This window comes from Scyliorhinus canicula, unplaced genomic scaffold, assembly GCF_902713615.1.
Source record: "Scyliorhinus canicula unplaced genomic scaffold, sScyCan1.1, whole genome shotgun sequence".
Classification (NCBI taxonomy): domain Eukaryota; kingdom Metazoa; phylum Chordata; class Chondrichthyes; order Carcharhiniformes; family Scyliorhinidae; genus Scyliorhinus; species Scyliorhinus canicula.
This window is the reverse complement of record NW_024056028.1, coordinates 169,919-185,924: the sequence shown is the minus strand read 5'-3', so window position 1 is coordinate 185,924 and position 16,006 is coordinate 169,919. Positions and strand designations below refer to the sequence as shown.

The window sequence follows — 16,006 nt, the reverse complement described above, 5'->3', positions numbered from 1 at the left end:
TTTGGTTGATAATGTTATTTTTTAAAATAAAGATCGAGTCTTTGAAATATAATTACCCAATGCACCAATTCACTATTGATAATCAATGTTCACTACTGAATAATCATGAACTTAATTATTGTTTTGTGCTATGAAATCAATACATAGTTAATTTGGAAAAGGTACAGAAGGTGAAATGGCTGCAGGAGGCACATGTTAGAGGTATAAAAGGGCTTCCTTGACCTTGTTACTAATGACAGAATGCACTATGAAAATAACAATTTTAAAACTAAATGTGATTGCACATATGTACTGACAGCTTCCTACATTACAACAGTGAATATGTTTGAAAAGTACTCCATTGGCTTTAAAACACTTCAGGAGGTCCAGTGGGAGTGAGAGGTTTTATACAAATGTCTATTTGTTCTAATTGTCCGCAAACTCGGATATATTACAATCGTTTTCCTCACCAAAATCATTGATAAAGATTGAGTCTTAATTTTGTGGAATAACGTCGTTGACACCACTTTGAATACTCTGTGAAACATGCACAATTATGTGGTTGTGATTTGGAATGCACGGTCTATAAATGGTGCCAGAATCTCATTGGACTGTAACTTCCAAAAGGGAATTTGATGCATTCTGAAAAAAAAGTCGAACAATGAGATTAAATGGATCGCCAAATGGGCCAAATAGACTCCTCTGTGCTCTAGGAGCCTTGTGTACATGTAAAGGGAGTGGTAACAACTTGGAACCTACTGCCTATGAGGGTGGGAGATGCAGAAATGAGGGAAGGATTTCAACATGAAATTGGATGGGCACTGAGAGAAATAAACCCACAGGGATTTGGGGACAGAACGGGACAATGGACAGACTGGCTTCCTCCACAGGGAGCCGACACGGTCTCAAAAGGCTGAATGACCCCATTCCCCACCCTCCAGATGCTGTGATCTCAGGAGAGAAATTCAGCTGCTCCAGTCACTCCAACTAATTGGAGTCCCTCATCTCTGTTGCCATTCTCGTAAATGTCCTCTACACCCTCTCAAAGAACTTCATATCTTTCCTAAAGTGTGAAGCCCTTATATTGGGTTCCATTGCCGAGGGATAGAATTGAAAAGCACGGAGGAAATGTTCAACTTGTTTAAAACGATGATTCACCGACACTGGGACCACTGTCAACATTGGTGATCTCCATTTAGAAAAAGGAAATAGAGGCACTGGATAAGGTGCAACAAAGATTCATAATATACAGAACTGAGAGCATTTAACACTTGGGAAAGGCTGGGGCTGCTTTTTTCTGGAAAAGAGAAGACTGATGGAAGTCTTTGAGATTATGAAGGGATTCAATAATCCAATAGGAATTTCAATAGACACCTCTTTACCCAGCGAGTGGTGAGAATGTGGAACTCGTTACCACAGCAAGTGGTTGAGATGAACAGCATGAATCTATTGAACGTAAAGCTAGATACATACATGAGGGAGAAGGGAATAGAAGGAGATGCTGTTGGGGGGGGGGGGGGGGGGGGGAAGGATATAGAGGGGTGGGTGGAGGCTCATGTGGAGCATAAATACTGACACAGACCATGGCTAACCTCAGCCAGTATGGGAATTTAACCTGTAATGTTGGTGTCACTCAACACGAACCAGCCATCCAGCCAACTGGGCTAACTGATCCCAGTGTGAATCTGTAATAATTCCTGAAATATTAGTGATTGCCTGTCTCATACTATTTAATATAGTTTGCCAGTGCACCTCAGACAACTTGCCCCTCACACCCTGATAGTTTTCTTCTGTGAGAAGCACCAAGATAAATTAAACAAAAGAACTATGTAACCACCATAGCCCATCTTCATGGCAATGTGGCATGATTTTGGGGCTTTCCAAACAGAAATGGTAATGAAACATCATCTAACCTCCAAACCCCATTTTACTCCTTGATCCTATGAAATTCGCAAGAAGGCTCAGAGAGAATCAGCCCACTGGAGACGAAGCCGTGAGACCGGCCAGTCCAGCAGAAAGAAACCCTCTGACCTTCCCCATTGACCAACAGAATGAACAAAATGCAGTCCTGGATATAATTGAGAACAGAAACAACAGCAGAATCCAATCCTTGTAATCGGTTGTGAACTTGTTGGTGTCTCAGAAAGTGAGATGAATTACAAAATCCCTTCGCACATTGAGAGCAGGTGAATGGCCTCTCCCCAGTGTGAACTCCCTGGTGTGACTGCAGACGGCATAACCGAGTGAATTGTGTAAATAGAGGTGAACATCTTTGAGTTATGGGGGTGACACCCACGCAGACACTTGGAGAACGTGTCTCCACATGGACAGTGACCTGGGGTCAGGGTTGAACATTGGTCCTCAGCTCCGTCATACCACAGTGCTAACCACTGCGTCACCTAACGATTTAGGAGGGAAAAAAATGCAATATCTCCAAATTTGCAGATGACACAAGTTGCTTGGGAGGGTGAGCTGTGAGGAGGTTGCACAGATCCTTCAGAGTGATTTGGACAAGTTGAGTGAGTGGGCAAATGAATGGCAGATACAGTATAATTTGGGGAAATGCAAGGTTATCCAGTTTGGTAGCAAAACGAGAAGGCAGGCTATTATCTGAATTGTCATAAATAGGAGATGGAAATGTGCAACGAGACCTGGGTATCCTCGTACACCAGTCACTGAAGGTAAGCATGCAGCTACAGCAGGCGGTAAAGAAGGCAAATGGTATGCTAGCCTTCATTGCGAGCGGATTCAAGTACAGGAGCAGGAATATCTTGCTATTATTACACAGGGCCTTGGCGAGGCCATACCTGGAATATTGTGAACAGTTTTGGTCTCCTTATCTGAGGAAGGATATTCTTGCTCTAGAGGGAGTGTAGCGAAGGTTTACCAGACTGATTCCTGGGATGATGGGACTGCTGTATGAGAGATTGAATCAGTTAGTATTGTATTCGCTGGAGTTCAGAAGAATGGGGGAATCTCATAGAAACCTATAATATTCCAACAGGATTTGACAGGGTAGATGCAGGAAAGATTTTCCCGATGGTGGGAGTGTATCGAACGAGAGGTCGTGGTCTGAGAATACGGGGTGGACCATTTCGGACAGAGATGAGTAATTTTACCAGAGAGTGGTGAGCTTGTGGAATTGTTACCACAGGAAATAGTTGAGGCCAATACATTGTATGTTTTCAAGAAATAGTTAGATACAGCATTCAGAGCAAAGTGAATCAAAGGATGTAGGAGGGAAATCGGGATTAAGCTATTAAGTTGGATGATAAGCCATGATCATTATGAATGGCAGAGCAGGCGTGAAGGGCCAAATGCTCTCATCCTGCTCCTATTTTCTATGTAATCCCTTCCCACACTGAGAGCAGGTGAATGGCCTCTCCCCAGTGTGAACTCGCTGGTGTGTCTGCAGGATAAGCTGGTACCCCTGATGGTAGAGATGTTTGAGGAGGCGATAGGGAAGGGGGTGTAACCACAAACTTTGGGGCAGGCATCGGTTTCCCTGTTGCTGAAAAGAGATAAGGATCTGACGGAGTGTGGGTTGTACAGGCCCATATCACTTTTAAACGTGAACGCAAAGGTATTAGCGGAGGTACTGGTAGGTAGGCTGGAGAAGTGCCTCCTGAAGGTGATAGGTGAAGATCAGATGGGGTTTGTGTGAGGGAGGCAGCTCTTTTCAAACATTAGGAGGGGAAAGAAACAGAGGTGGTTGTGGCAGTGGACACCGAGAAAGCGTTTGACCGAGTAGAATGGGGGCACTTGCCAGCAGTTCTGGAGCGGTTTGGGATTGGTCCACGATTTGTGGACTGGGTAAAGCTACTGTATAAGGAGCCAGGGCCAGTGTCTGCATAAAAAACATCAGCTCGAGATACTTTTCTCTCCACCGTGGGACAAGGCTGAGATGTCCTATGTCCCCCCTGCTGCTTGCACTCGCGGTTCAGCCGTTGGCCATTGCAAAATCACCGTTGGCCATCACGTTAAGAGGTTTGAGGGTATGGAAAGGGATATTGCGGGGGGTGGGAGGGTGAATAGAGCACAAGGTGACCTTGTCTGCCGATGATTTGTTATTATATGTATCGGAACCAAGTGTGTCAGGAGAGGGAATATTGGAGCTGCTTCGGGTCTTTGGGTCTTTCTCGGGGTACAAATTAAATCTAGACAAGAGTGAGTATTTTGTGGTGTTAAGGCCGGGAGTGTGGGCAGGGGTGGGGGGGCTGCCATTCCGTAGGGCAGGGGTTCACTTTAGATATGTGGGGGTGCAGGTTGCTCGGGATTGGAGGGGGGGGGGGGGGGTCACTGGAGGGTCGGTTAAAATGAACATGTTGCTGTGATTTCTGTTTATTTTCCAATGCCTGCCGACTTTCCTGCCAAAGGTATTTTTTGGAGAGTTTTAAGGAAACTTTCCTACAAGTGGAAACATCTTCTCAATGTCCACTCTACCCAGGCCTCGCAGTACCCTGTAAGTTTTAATAAGATACCCCTATATCCTTCTAAATTCGAACGAGTACAGACCCAGAGACTAAATGTGGTTCCACATGCGTACTTACATTTCCTACATTACAACAGTGAATATATTTCAAAAGTACTCCATTGGCTTTAAAACACTTTAGGAGGCCCAGTGGTAGTCAGAGCATTTTTGAAATGTACATTTGTTCTAATTGTCCACAAACGAGGATATATTACCAAGTTATTGATAAAGGTTGAGTCTTAACTTTGTGTAATAACCATGTTCTGTACATTAACCTTTTTTTTTGCGTTTAAAAAAAAATATAGAGTACCCAATTCATTTTTTCCAATTAGGGGGACGTTTAGCGTGGCCAATCCACCTCCCCTGCACATCTTTGGGTTGTGGGGGCGAAACCCATGCAAACATGGGGAGAATGTGTAAACTCCAAACGGACAGTGACCCAGAGCCAGGATCGAACCTGGGACCTCGGCACCGTGAGGCTGCAGTGCACCTGCAGTTTAACCTGAAGAGAATCTTGAACAAGGACTCCCAAGTGCCTTTGTACTTGTGATTTCCTCAGCATTTTCCCATTTAGAGAATAGTCTATGCCTCCATTTCTCCTTCCAAAGTGCATAACCTGACACTTTTCCACATTGTATGCCATCTGCCACTTCTTTGCCCACTCTCCTAGCCTTGCTCAGCATTGCTTCTTTTTCTAATCACTTTAAATGAATGCCCTCTGTTTATAATCTTGCCCTAAATATGACTTGGTGGATCAAACGTCTATTGCAGATCCTTAGTTTTAATGCGGTCAACTGCCTTTCCATTTGAGAACTGTTCAATAAAGTTATTTTGAATTATTTGTAGCTCGTGCAGCACATGGAGCAGTGGTTAGCAGTGGGACTACAGCGCTGTGGACCCGGGTTTGAATCCTGGCCCTGGGTCACTGCCCATGTGGAGGTTGCATATTCTCCACGGGTCTGCATGGGTTTCACCCCCACAACCCAAGGATGTGCAGGTTAGGTGGATTGGCCAGGCTAAATTGCCCCTTAATTGAAAATAAAAAATAGTAATAATCGGGTACTCTGAATTTATGTTAAAACAAAGGATTATTTGTAGTTTCTCCACCAATCAGTTTTTTCCATTATCCTGAAGTGACCTTATTTTTATCGGGAGTTAACTGAAGTGTGTTCCTAACCTCTCATTATCTAAATTTCCATTCACCACTTTTCTGTCCACCTGACCCAGTCAATGGCTTTCTCCCTCATTGTCTAAATCACATCAGCAACTTTTGTATAATCCTGGTGCACACATTTCAGTCTAAATCATGGATATTTCCCGGAAAACTGTGGAATCCCACTGGAAACAAACGTCCAGGCATCATTCAGTCCCGGATGTGACTAACAGCAGCAACAACAGCTGAATCCAAACCCTGCTGTTGCCTGTGAACTTGCTGGTGTCTGTGTAGGTTGTTTGACTGAGTGAATCTCCTCCCACACACGGAGCAGTTAAACAGCCTCTCCCCAGTACCGCTCCCACATGTGGGCCACACGGTAGCACAGTGGTTAGCGCTGTTGCTTCAAGCTCCAGGGTCCCAGAATGCCTGGCTTGGCTCACTGTGTGTGTGGAGTTTGCACGTTCTCCCCATGGCTGCGTGGGTTTCCTCCAGGTGCTCCAGTTTCCTCCCACAAGAATAAACACGTGTAGATCAGGTGGATTGGCCATGCTAAATTGTTCTTTGTGTCCAAAAACGTTAGGTGGGGTTATGGGTTAGGGTGGAGGTCTGGGCTTAAATACGGTGCTCTTTCCAAGGGCCTGTGCACTCGATGGGCCGAATGCCCTCCTTCTGCACTGTAAATTCTATGATTCTGTTTCAGTGTGAACTCGCTGGTGTTTCTGCAGATTCTGTTCACTTTTAAATCTTTTTTCACATTCAGAACATTTAAAAGGTTTCTGATCAGTGTGAACAAGTTGGTGTGTGATCAGGTGGGATGACTGAGTAAATTTCTTGTCACACACGGGGCAAGAGTACGGCCTCTGCCCAGTGTGAACTCGCTGGTGTTGCAGAAGCTGGGATGAACAAATGAATCCCTTCCCACACACGGAGCAGGTGAACGGCCTCTCCCCAGTGTGAGTACGTTGATGTGTCAGTAAATCCTTTCTGCGTTTAAAGCTCCTTTCACAGTCAGCACATTTAAAAGGTCTGATCAGTATGGACAAGTTGGTGTCTCAGGAGGTCTGATGACTGAGTGAATCCCTTCCCACACACGGAGCAGGTGAATGGCCTCTCCCCAGTGTGAGTGCGTTGGTGTCTCAGTAAATCCTGTTTACATTTAAAACTCTTCTCACAGTCAGCACATTTAAAAGGTCTCTGATCAGTATGAACAAGTTGGTGTTTCCGGAGGGAGGATGACAGAGTGAATCCCTTCCCACACACGGAGCAGGAGAATGGCCTCTCCCCAGTGTGAGTACGTTCATGTGTCAGTAAATCAGTTCTGCTTTTAAAGCTCTTCTCACAGTCAGCACATTTAAAAGGTCTCTGATCAGTATGAACAAGTTGGTGTTTCAGGAGGGAGGATGACTGAGTGAATCCCTTCCCACACACGGAGCAGGTGAATGGCTTCTCCCCAGTGTGAATGCGTTGATGTGTCAGTAAATCCTTTCTGCTTTTAAAGCTCTTCTCACAGTCAGCACATTTAAACGGTCTCTGGTCAGAGTGAACCCAGCGGTGAGCCCGGAGGTTTGACGAAGCATTAAATCCCTTCCCACATTCCAAACAGGTGAATGGCCTCTCCCCAGTGTGAGTGCGTTGATGTAACAGTAAACTATTTCTGCTTTTAAAGCTCTTCTCACAATCAGCACATTTAAAAGGTCTCTGATCAGTATGAACAAGTTGGTGTTTCAGGCGGTGGGATGACAGAGTGAATCCCTTCCCACACACGGAGCAGGTGAATGGCCTCTCCCCAGTGTGAATACGTTGATGTGTCAGTAAATCTTTTCTGCATTTAAAGCTCTTTCCACAGTCAGCACATTTAAACGGTCTCTGATCAGTACGAACAAGTTGGTGTGTCAGGAGGGATGATGACTGAGTGAATCCCTTCCCACACACTGAGCAGGTGAATGGCCTCTCCCCAGTGTGAGTGCGTTGGTGTCTCAGTAAATCCTGTTTACTTTTAAAACTCTTCTCACAGTCAGCACATACGGAGCAGGTGAGCGGCCTTTCCCCAGTGTGAATACGTTGATGAGTTTCCAATTCAGACGGGGAATTGCATCCCATCCAACAGTCCCCACATTTCCACGGTTTCTCCATGGTTATCGTCAAGTTATCAGGTGTAGGTGGGATGCAGATTTGAGGTCACTATCAGATCAGCCGTGATGTTATTAAATGGTGGAACAGGCTCACGGGGCTGAATGTCCAATTGCTGCTTCTTGATTCCTTTGGTGGGAATGTCCTTATGTCTCTCCAACTTGGATCATCAGTTGAAGCCTGAGTACGGTGTCTCCCTGATGTAAATGCTGCAATTTCTTTTCATGCTGTGTGATTGGTTAAAGCTCAGTTCCTGTTAGCTGTGGAAAATTACGTAGATGTCTGTGTCTCGGTACTTTTCCAATCACAGGGATTTTTGAATTTTTTCCCCGAAAGACAAAACAAACATTTCTCCTTCCACGTTGAAAGGCCGGTCCTGATGAATCAAGGGACTCTGTCAGATTTCGACATGATGTTTGCATCTGCAAATATTCTGTAAAAGGAGATTACATTGAAATACTGTGAATATATAAGACACAAACAGGCCATTCTGTCACAGATTCTGCTGCTATCAATACTCGGCACACATCTCCGACTGTCACACCGATCAAATCTCAGCCTTTCAGCAGATTTTCGATTCCATTTTCTCTCATGTGCTTGTCCCGTTTCCTTTTGAAAACATCTCAGCACTTTCCTCAACTCATTTCCTTTCTTAAAAAAATAATTTTTATTGAAAAATTTTGAATTTATACAACAACAAACCATAATAAAATACCAAAAATAACAATATTAGCAATCATAAACATTTGCCCCACCTCCATGAACAACACAGCATTTTAACAACAACGCAAATTAACACAATATTAAGTTACATAATAGAAACTACAATAAGGAACACCCCTCCCCGGGTTGCTGCTGCTATTGACCAAGATACCTATCTTTGAGCCAGGAAGTCCAGAAAAGGCTGCCATCGTTTATAGAACCCTGTATTGATCCTCTCGGGGCAAATTTGACCCTTTCCAATTTTATAAATCCCGCCATGTCACTGATCCAGGTCTCCACACTTGGGGGCCTCGTATCCTTCCACTGTAGCAGAATCCTTCGTTGGGCTACTAAGGACGCAAAGGCCAGGACACCGGCCTCTTTCGCCTCCTGCACTCTCGGCTCTACCGCAACTCTAAAAATCACGAGTCCCCACCCTGGTTTGACCCTGGATCCAACCACCCTCGACATCGTCCCTGTCACCCCCTTACAGAATTCTTCCAGTGCTGGGCATGCCCAGAACATATGGGCGTGGTTCGCTGGACTCCCCGAACATCTGGTGCACCTGTCCTCACCCCCAAAGAACCTACTCTTCCTAGTCCCGGACATGTGGCCCGATGCAGCACCTTAAATTGGATGAGACTAAGCCTCGCACATGAGGAGGAAGAGTTGACTCCAAGGCATCCGCCCAAGTTCCCCCTCCCATTTAGCCTTCAGCTCCTCCACTGACGACTCCTCCACCTCCTGCCTTACCTTGTAGATGTCAGACACCTTCCCCTCTCCGACCCACACCCCCGAAAGCACTCTGTCCATCGTCCCCCGCGAGGGCAGCAAAGGGAATCCCTCTACCTGTCGCCTAGCAAACGCTTTTACCTGCAAGTATCTGAACATGTTCCTTGGGGAAGCCCAAATTTATCTTCCAGTTCCCCCAGGCCCGCAAGCCTCCCGCCAATAAACAGGTCCCTCAATTTACTGATGCCCACCCATTGCCACCCGCTAAATCCCGCATCCCTGTTCCCTGGGATGAACCAATGATTGACACCCAATGGAGCCTCCATCGAGCCCCCTGTTTCCCCCCTATGCCATCTCCACTGTTCCCAGTTTCTTAGGGTCGCCGCCACCACCGGGCTCGTGGTAAACCTCTTAGGGGTGAGCGGCAACGGCGCCGTTACCATGGCACCCAGGCTCGTACCTCTACATGACACCATCTCCATTCTTTCCCATGCGGTCCCTCCCCCTCCATCACCCATTTACGCACCATTGACACATTGGCTGCCCAATAATCTCAACTCATTTCCATGGTAATGAGTTGCAAATTCTGAACCTGTGATAAATAATTTTGGCTGTAATGTCCCCTTGGATTTATTCATAGCTTTCTTGTATTTATGACTTGTTGTTTATTGAAATGAAATGAAAATCTCTTATTGTCCCAAGTAGGCTTCAATGAAGTTACTGTGAAAAGCCCCTAGTCGCCACATTCCGGCGCCTGTTCGGGGAGGCTGGTACGGGAATTGAACCGTGCTGCTGGCCTGCTTTCATGTGGGGACTGTGGGGCGGGATTCAAGTCCCCATGTGAGCTGGGGACTCATCACCGCAGTCACACCGGCTACAGACCATTCACCTGTTCTAAGTGTGTGAAGGGATTCACTCAGTTATCTGAGTGAGGATTTACCAGGATGTGGGAGCTGAGCTGGTGAGTAAGTGAGCGGCCTTTAATAAGGCTCAGGCTGTTCTGTGTAAGAAAGGAGTTTGATTCGGGGTGGTTTATCCGGCAAAGCTGCGGGTTACAAATGAGTCCAAAGACTTCCATTTGGAGACACTGGAGGAGGCGAATGCCTTTATTGTAAAGCATGGACTGGGGTCCAGTTATCTGTATTGGACAAGATCTACATTCCTGTGGGGTGGGATGGGTGTTGTGATATTCTCGATATAGTTTTTGACATTTTCTGATAGAATCTGTTTTTCTGTGTGGGATGAAGAGAGATTTTCTTTACAAAGCACAACGTACATCTGTGGGGGGGGGGGGGGGGGGGGGGGTTGGAAATTGAGTCCAGTGAGGAACTGCATTCTGAAGTATGTTTTATCCTCGAAGTGGGCAATATCGTTGTTTTTATTTTTTTGTCCAGAGCGGACCTGCCCCGCCAGCAGTCAGCTGGTGACTGGGAGTGAAATGGGGGGGGGGAGGAATGCTTTTGGATTCAATTTGTGTGTCTCGGTGGGGAATTGGTGAAAAATGGGGGAGGGGGTTAGTTTGCTGATGATGACTATAAAACTGTTTTTGTTTACTCTGAAGATGTGTGCGTGTGGCGGCCATCTTGGGTGGACCATTGGCCCGTACTTTTTGAAGATTTGCTGGATAGTCCCTCACGGTGGAAATGGCTGATTCCGTGAAGGGGGCTGGTGCAGAGACCCCTGATTCAGCTGCTCACCTGGAACGCCAGGGGATTGGGTGGACCAGTGAAGGTCAAGGGTTTTCGCTCACCTAAAGAATCAAAATGCTGGTGTGGTGTTCTTGCAGGAGACTCACTTGAAATGAAAATGAAATGAAATGAAAATCGCTTATTGTCACAAGTCGACTTCAAATGAAGTTACTGTGAAAAGCTCCTAGTAGCCACATTCCGGCGCCTGTTCGGGGAGGCTGATACGGGAAGGAAAACACTTGCGGGTTAGAGATCAGACCAGACTGCGGAGGGGTGAGCCAAGTGTTTCACTCGGGCTTTGACGGAAGGGCTCGATGTGCTGCAATTCTAATCAATAAACAGATCCCTCTTTCAGTCACCAGGATCATTGCGGACACTAATGGGAGATATGTGGTGGTCAGTGGGTCATTGGCAGGTACATTGGTGGTGCTGGTGAATGGCTAATCCCCTAACTGGGACGATGTGGCATTTGTAAAAAGAAATTGTTGGAATCCATCGCAGACCTGGATACACATCAATCAATGCTTGGCGGAGACTTCACTTGTGTACTGGATCTGGAAATGGACTGGTCCAAGCCCATTCAACCGCTATAAATACACAATAACGGAGTGGAATCTGGACGGACCATCTGGCATGACCCAGGCACCAGAAACGACAACAGCAAACCTGGAAAAAAGATAAATCAATCTGTTCCCCATCAGTAAATTGTAAAAGAATTATGGGACGCAGATTTAAGATTGTGAGCAAGATCTACTGGGGAGATCGGAGGTAGATATTTTATACAGTGAGTGATAATGATATGAACTCAATGCTGACACACAAAGGTCGATAATCTCCAGGTCCTGATAACCCGAATTTGATGCGAGGATTGGTTGTGGGTTTCCTGTCTGCGAATCCCTTTCTAAGCTCCTGTGAAAGAAGTTTACAAAGGCATCACTGTCAGTCCAGAAATGAAATTCAGGAAAGATAAACATTTCTCCTGGTCTGAGTTTGCTGTGTGTAAATCCTCCCCTACTAATCCCCTGTAAAGGGAGTTTCCAAAATTAATCACTGTCAGTCCAGGACAGAAATTCACAACATTCTCCCCTCCTGCTCCCTGGTCCAGGATGACCACTCATTCTCCCCCCCCCCCCCCCCCAGCTGCACACTGACCATCGTCATCAGCAGTCCCCTGATTTGAGGATGACATCTCCTCAGGGCTGAGAGTTTCTGCCCTGGGTCTGCCTGTGGCTGAACAGAGCCGCAGAGCTTTGGACACATGGGACAGGATGTCCAATGAGACAGTGAAATCCGGAGAGCAGGATTGGCTTCCTTTTCTTTCCATCTATGCCACCGCTTTGCATCATCAATAAGACATTGGGACTCAAAGACTAATCCAGTTTGATGGACAAGTTGTCTCCATTCTGAACAATGGGGAACAAGCCCCTCCCACTCATTGAAACATCGCCCCGACAAAGTTGAGAAACGCGCATGCGCCCTGCACATCCAATAAAGATGGCGGCCGTTAACCCGAGCCCAACATGAGGAGCTGCAGCTCCGCTCGGTACAAACGAGATCCCGGAAGCTTTTCCGAGGATTGTAGCTTACAACAGTTTTACACGACGTTTCCGCCCGCTCCCACGATCTCTTGCTTCCTCCATATTGTTAATCGCCTCTTACCAATTTCGGATCTGAACAAGCTGTCCTTCTCCATTGCCATTACCCACACTGCGCATGCTTCAATCACAGGGGACCCCGCCCCTCATTCACTGATTGGTTGGAGGACCAGCTGCTCCCGGTCTGTCCTCTAATCCCGCCCCTCTTTCTATTGGCCGGGACCACCGTCAATCACCTGGCCATTATGACAGACGGTGAGAGCGGCCACAGGCTCAGGCTGACTCGCTGATTGTCCAATAATAACAGTGAGAGTCTCAGTGGGACAATCAGACAATAATAGTGGAGATGGGGCCCAGAGGGGAAACAGCAAAGGATTGAACACATCATTGGATCCAATGTAGAATCATGGAATCCCCTCAGCCATTCAGCCCATCGAGTAAATAAATAAAAATTTAAAAATTAATAAAAATCACTTATTGTCGCAAGTCGGCTTCAAATGAAGTTACTGTGAAAAACTCCGAGTCACCACATTCCGGCGCCTGTTCGGGGAGGCTGTTACTATTCTGCAACAACCCTCTGAAAGAGCATCCTATCTTGGCGAATTCCCCCTCCCCCCGATCCCCACAACCCCTCCCAGTGACAATTTAACACAGCCAATCCATCTAACCTGCACATCTTTGGGCTGTGGGAGGAAATCTACGCAGACAAAAGAAGAACGTCCAAACTCCACACAGACAGTGACCCAAGGTCTACAGTGAATCTACAGTGCAGAAGGAGATCATTCGGCCCATCGAGTCTGCACCGGCATTACCTGCGCTGGCCAACCCACTGAAATGTGGTCAATTCTGAATTGCCTTCTGAAATTGCCAAGCAAACCACTCAGTTTAACAGCAATTAGGATGGGCAACCAAGCTGGTCTTGCCCATGACGCTCACATCCCATAAAGATTAGAGAAAATCAAAGGGCTGTTTCCAGTACCAATTTCAAAGGAATCAGTGCTGGGCCCTTCACTCCTGGTTTACATTATTGATTTGAAAGTAAATGTAGGAAAATGAATAAGAAGTTTACCTGTGACACAAAAATGTTTAAACACTTTTCACACATGTTAATTCTGAATGCTTTTCTAATGTGCTGTGATATTTGATGATTCTAATGTCGGATCGATTTCTCCGCCACTTGTCTAAGTTTCCAGCTGAATAGCACTCTGACAATAGAAGGTCCTTCAGTGCAATGAGGACGCACAGTTTACTATTCTCGGTCAGTGCGCCATGGAACACGCTGAGGTCAGGAACGAAGACACCGTAGTTATGTGATCCTTCACGCTTTTGCGTTACGATCACAAGGAGGGAGTGTAGCCACCGAAGTTGGCCACTTCCCGACCCAAAATGGGGATTTACAAAGGTTGCAGGGAAAACTGGACAATTATAAAGAGACAAGCAGTTTGCAGAAGTTCATGTGTATTCTGGCTGCAAAGTAAGCAGACAGCACGGAAACCAGCAGTTTGCATATTAATGAAGCGATCCCCGGGAACAATGAATACAACGATTAGCTACAATTGGGACATTCTATGGCAGGTCAGACTTCCCGGCGCCAACGGGGTCTGAAACAAAAGGAAACAAACCAGTTAGGAAGAACCGCCCCGCGATCGAGGGGCAGCCTCAGTATTGGGGGATTCGTACCAATTGATTGGGATGAGACACAATCGATTGCCAGTGAGTTAGGGGTCCGTCCAAAAGGGCGTGAAGCCCCTGGGACCTATAAAAGTCAGCTCCCAAGTCCAGCTCGCTCTCTTAGCCGGCCCTCCCAGCAGAACACCTTTGCTGCAGCTCTCTAAGAACTTGAACGTGAGAAGGAGAGGCCTGGCCAACAGCTACACCGACAAGTAAGTGTCCAACCAACGCTCACTACGAGAACAGACACTCCTGACCCCTTAGCCCGTACCAACTGGGAAGCCTGCAGTCTTAGGACAGAACAAGAGGCCATTGTTCCCTTATCCAGTGGGTTCCCTTATCGAAGATAAGTATTGGCTTATAGTGGTAGGAATAGTTTAGTCCACTAGTATTAGTTGCATGAGTATCGATTTACTGTGTAAATAATAAACGTGTTTGATTGAACCTTACTAACTGGTGTATTGAGTCATTGATCTGAACTTGAACGTCGTGGCGGTATCTTAAAGATACCTGGTGACTCTAGAGCTAAGGAATAAAACAGAGCCAATTGAGTGTAAAGCACACTCACCAGAACGAGCAACAGAACTCGCGCTGCTGGCCTGCCCTGGTCTGCTTTAAAAGCCAGCTAATTAGCCCTGTGTCCTGCAGACTGGATATCGCTGCAGGCCTGTTGTGTTGTTGAGCTGTTCCTTTAGTTGGACTGACGCATTGTAGAAACAAAATTTCTGGGTTGGACAGTAGCACATTGGTTAGCACTGTTGCTTCACAGCACCAGGGTCCAGGATTTGATTCCCGCTTGGGTGACTGTATATACGGAGCCCTCCTGTGTCCTCTGCATGTCCTCGTTGTGTCTGCATGGGTTTCCTCCGGGTGCTTTGGTTTCCTCCCATGTCCAAAGATGTGCAGGTTAGGTGGATTGGTAAATGGGCTGGAGTTGATCAACCGAAGGAGAACCCAAATGAATATGTTTCAGTCCTGAATGTGAGTTAACAGCAAAATGCAACCACTGTGGTTACTTGTGGCCTCGTTGGTGTCTCAGCAGGAGGGATGAAGTGGTGAATCCCTTCCCACACTGGGAGCAGGTGAATGGTCTCTCTCCCGTGTGAACTCGCTGGTGTGTCTGCAGGTGGGATGAAGTGATGAATCTCTTCCCGCACTTGGAGCAGGAGAATGGCCTCTCCCCAGTGTGACTTCGCTGATGTACAGTGAGGTTAGATGATTGTCTGAAGCCAGTCCCACAGTAAGCGCACCTAAATGGTCTCTCATCAGTGTGAACACGTTGATGTTGCATCAGTTCCCCAGAACTTTTATAGCACTTCCTGCAGTCTGGACATTGAAACGGTCTCTCCCCAGTGTGAACCCGCCGGTGACTCAGCAGGTGGGATGACTGAGTGAATCCCTTCCCACACTCGGAGCAGGTGAATGGTCTTTCCCCGGTGTGACTGCGTCGATGAGTTTCCAGATGGGATGGGGAAGTGAATCCTTTCCCACAGTCCGCACATTTCCACGGTTTCTCCTCAGTGTGACTGCATTTGTGGCTTGTGAGGTCTGATGATTGACTGAATCCTCGTCCACACACACAACATGTGTACGGTTTCTCCTCACTGTGAACAATGCTTTTTCCTTCCATGTTTAAAGTACAATGATATTCAGGATATGATAAATTGAGGATTCTGTCAGACCCTGATGTGATGCTTGGTTTGAGTTTCCGGACTTTGAAGCCTCCTCCTCGAACACCCTGTGAAACTGATGTAAAAACAGAAAATAGGGAGTGAGAGAGAACCCACAAAACACAAAGGCAGGCTGCAAAATTGAGCTGAATGAATCTGGTCATTTGTGGGGCCGGCTCTGGGAAAAAGTGACCATGAAAACTACTGGATTG

The 16,006-nt window shown here is 46.6% G+C and overlaps 1 protein-coding gene across 1 annotated transcript; it reads right to left on the bottom strand.

The window, feature by feature from the left end:
• Positions 1-474: 474 nt before the first annotated feature.
• Positions 475-7,583, bottom strand: LOC119961690 (zinc finger protein 551-like; the record flags this gene model as incomplete). Its single annotated transcript, XM_038788973.1, has 4 exons — positions 475-516; positions 6,314-6,586; positions 6,648-7,092; positions 7,177-7,583. Coding segments are annotated over 4 exons (1,167 nt in total), but the record flags the coding sequence as incomplete, so codon positions are not given.
• Positions 7,584-16,006: the final 8,423 nt, after the last annotated feature.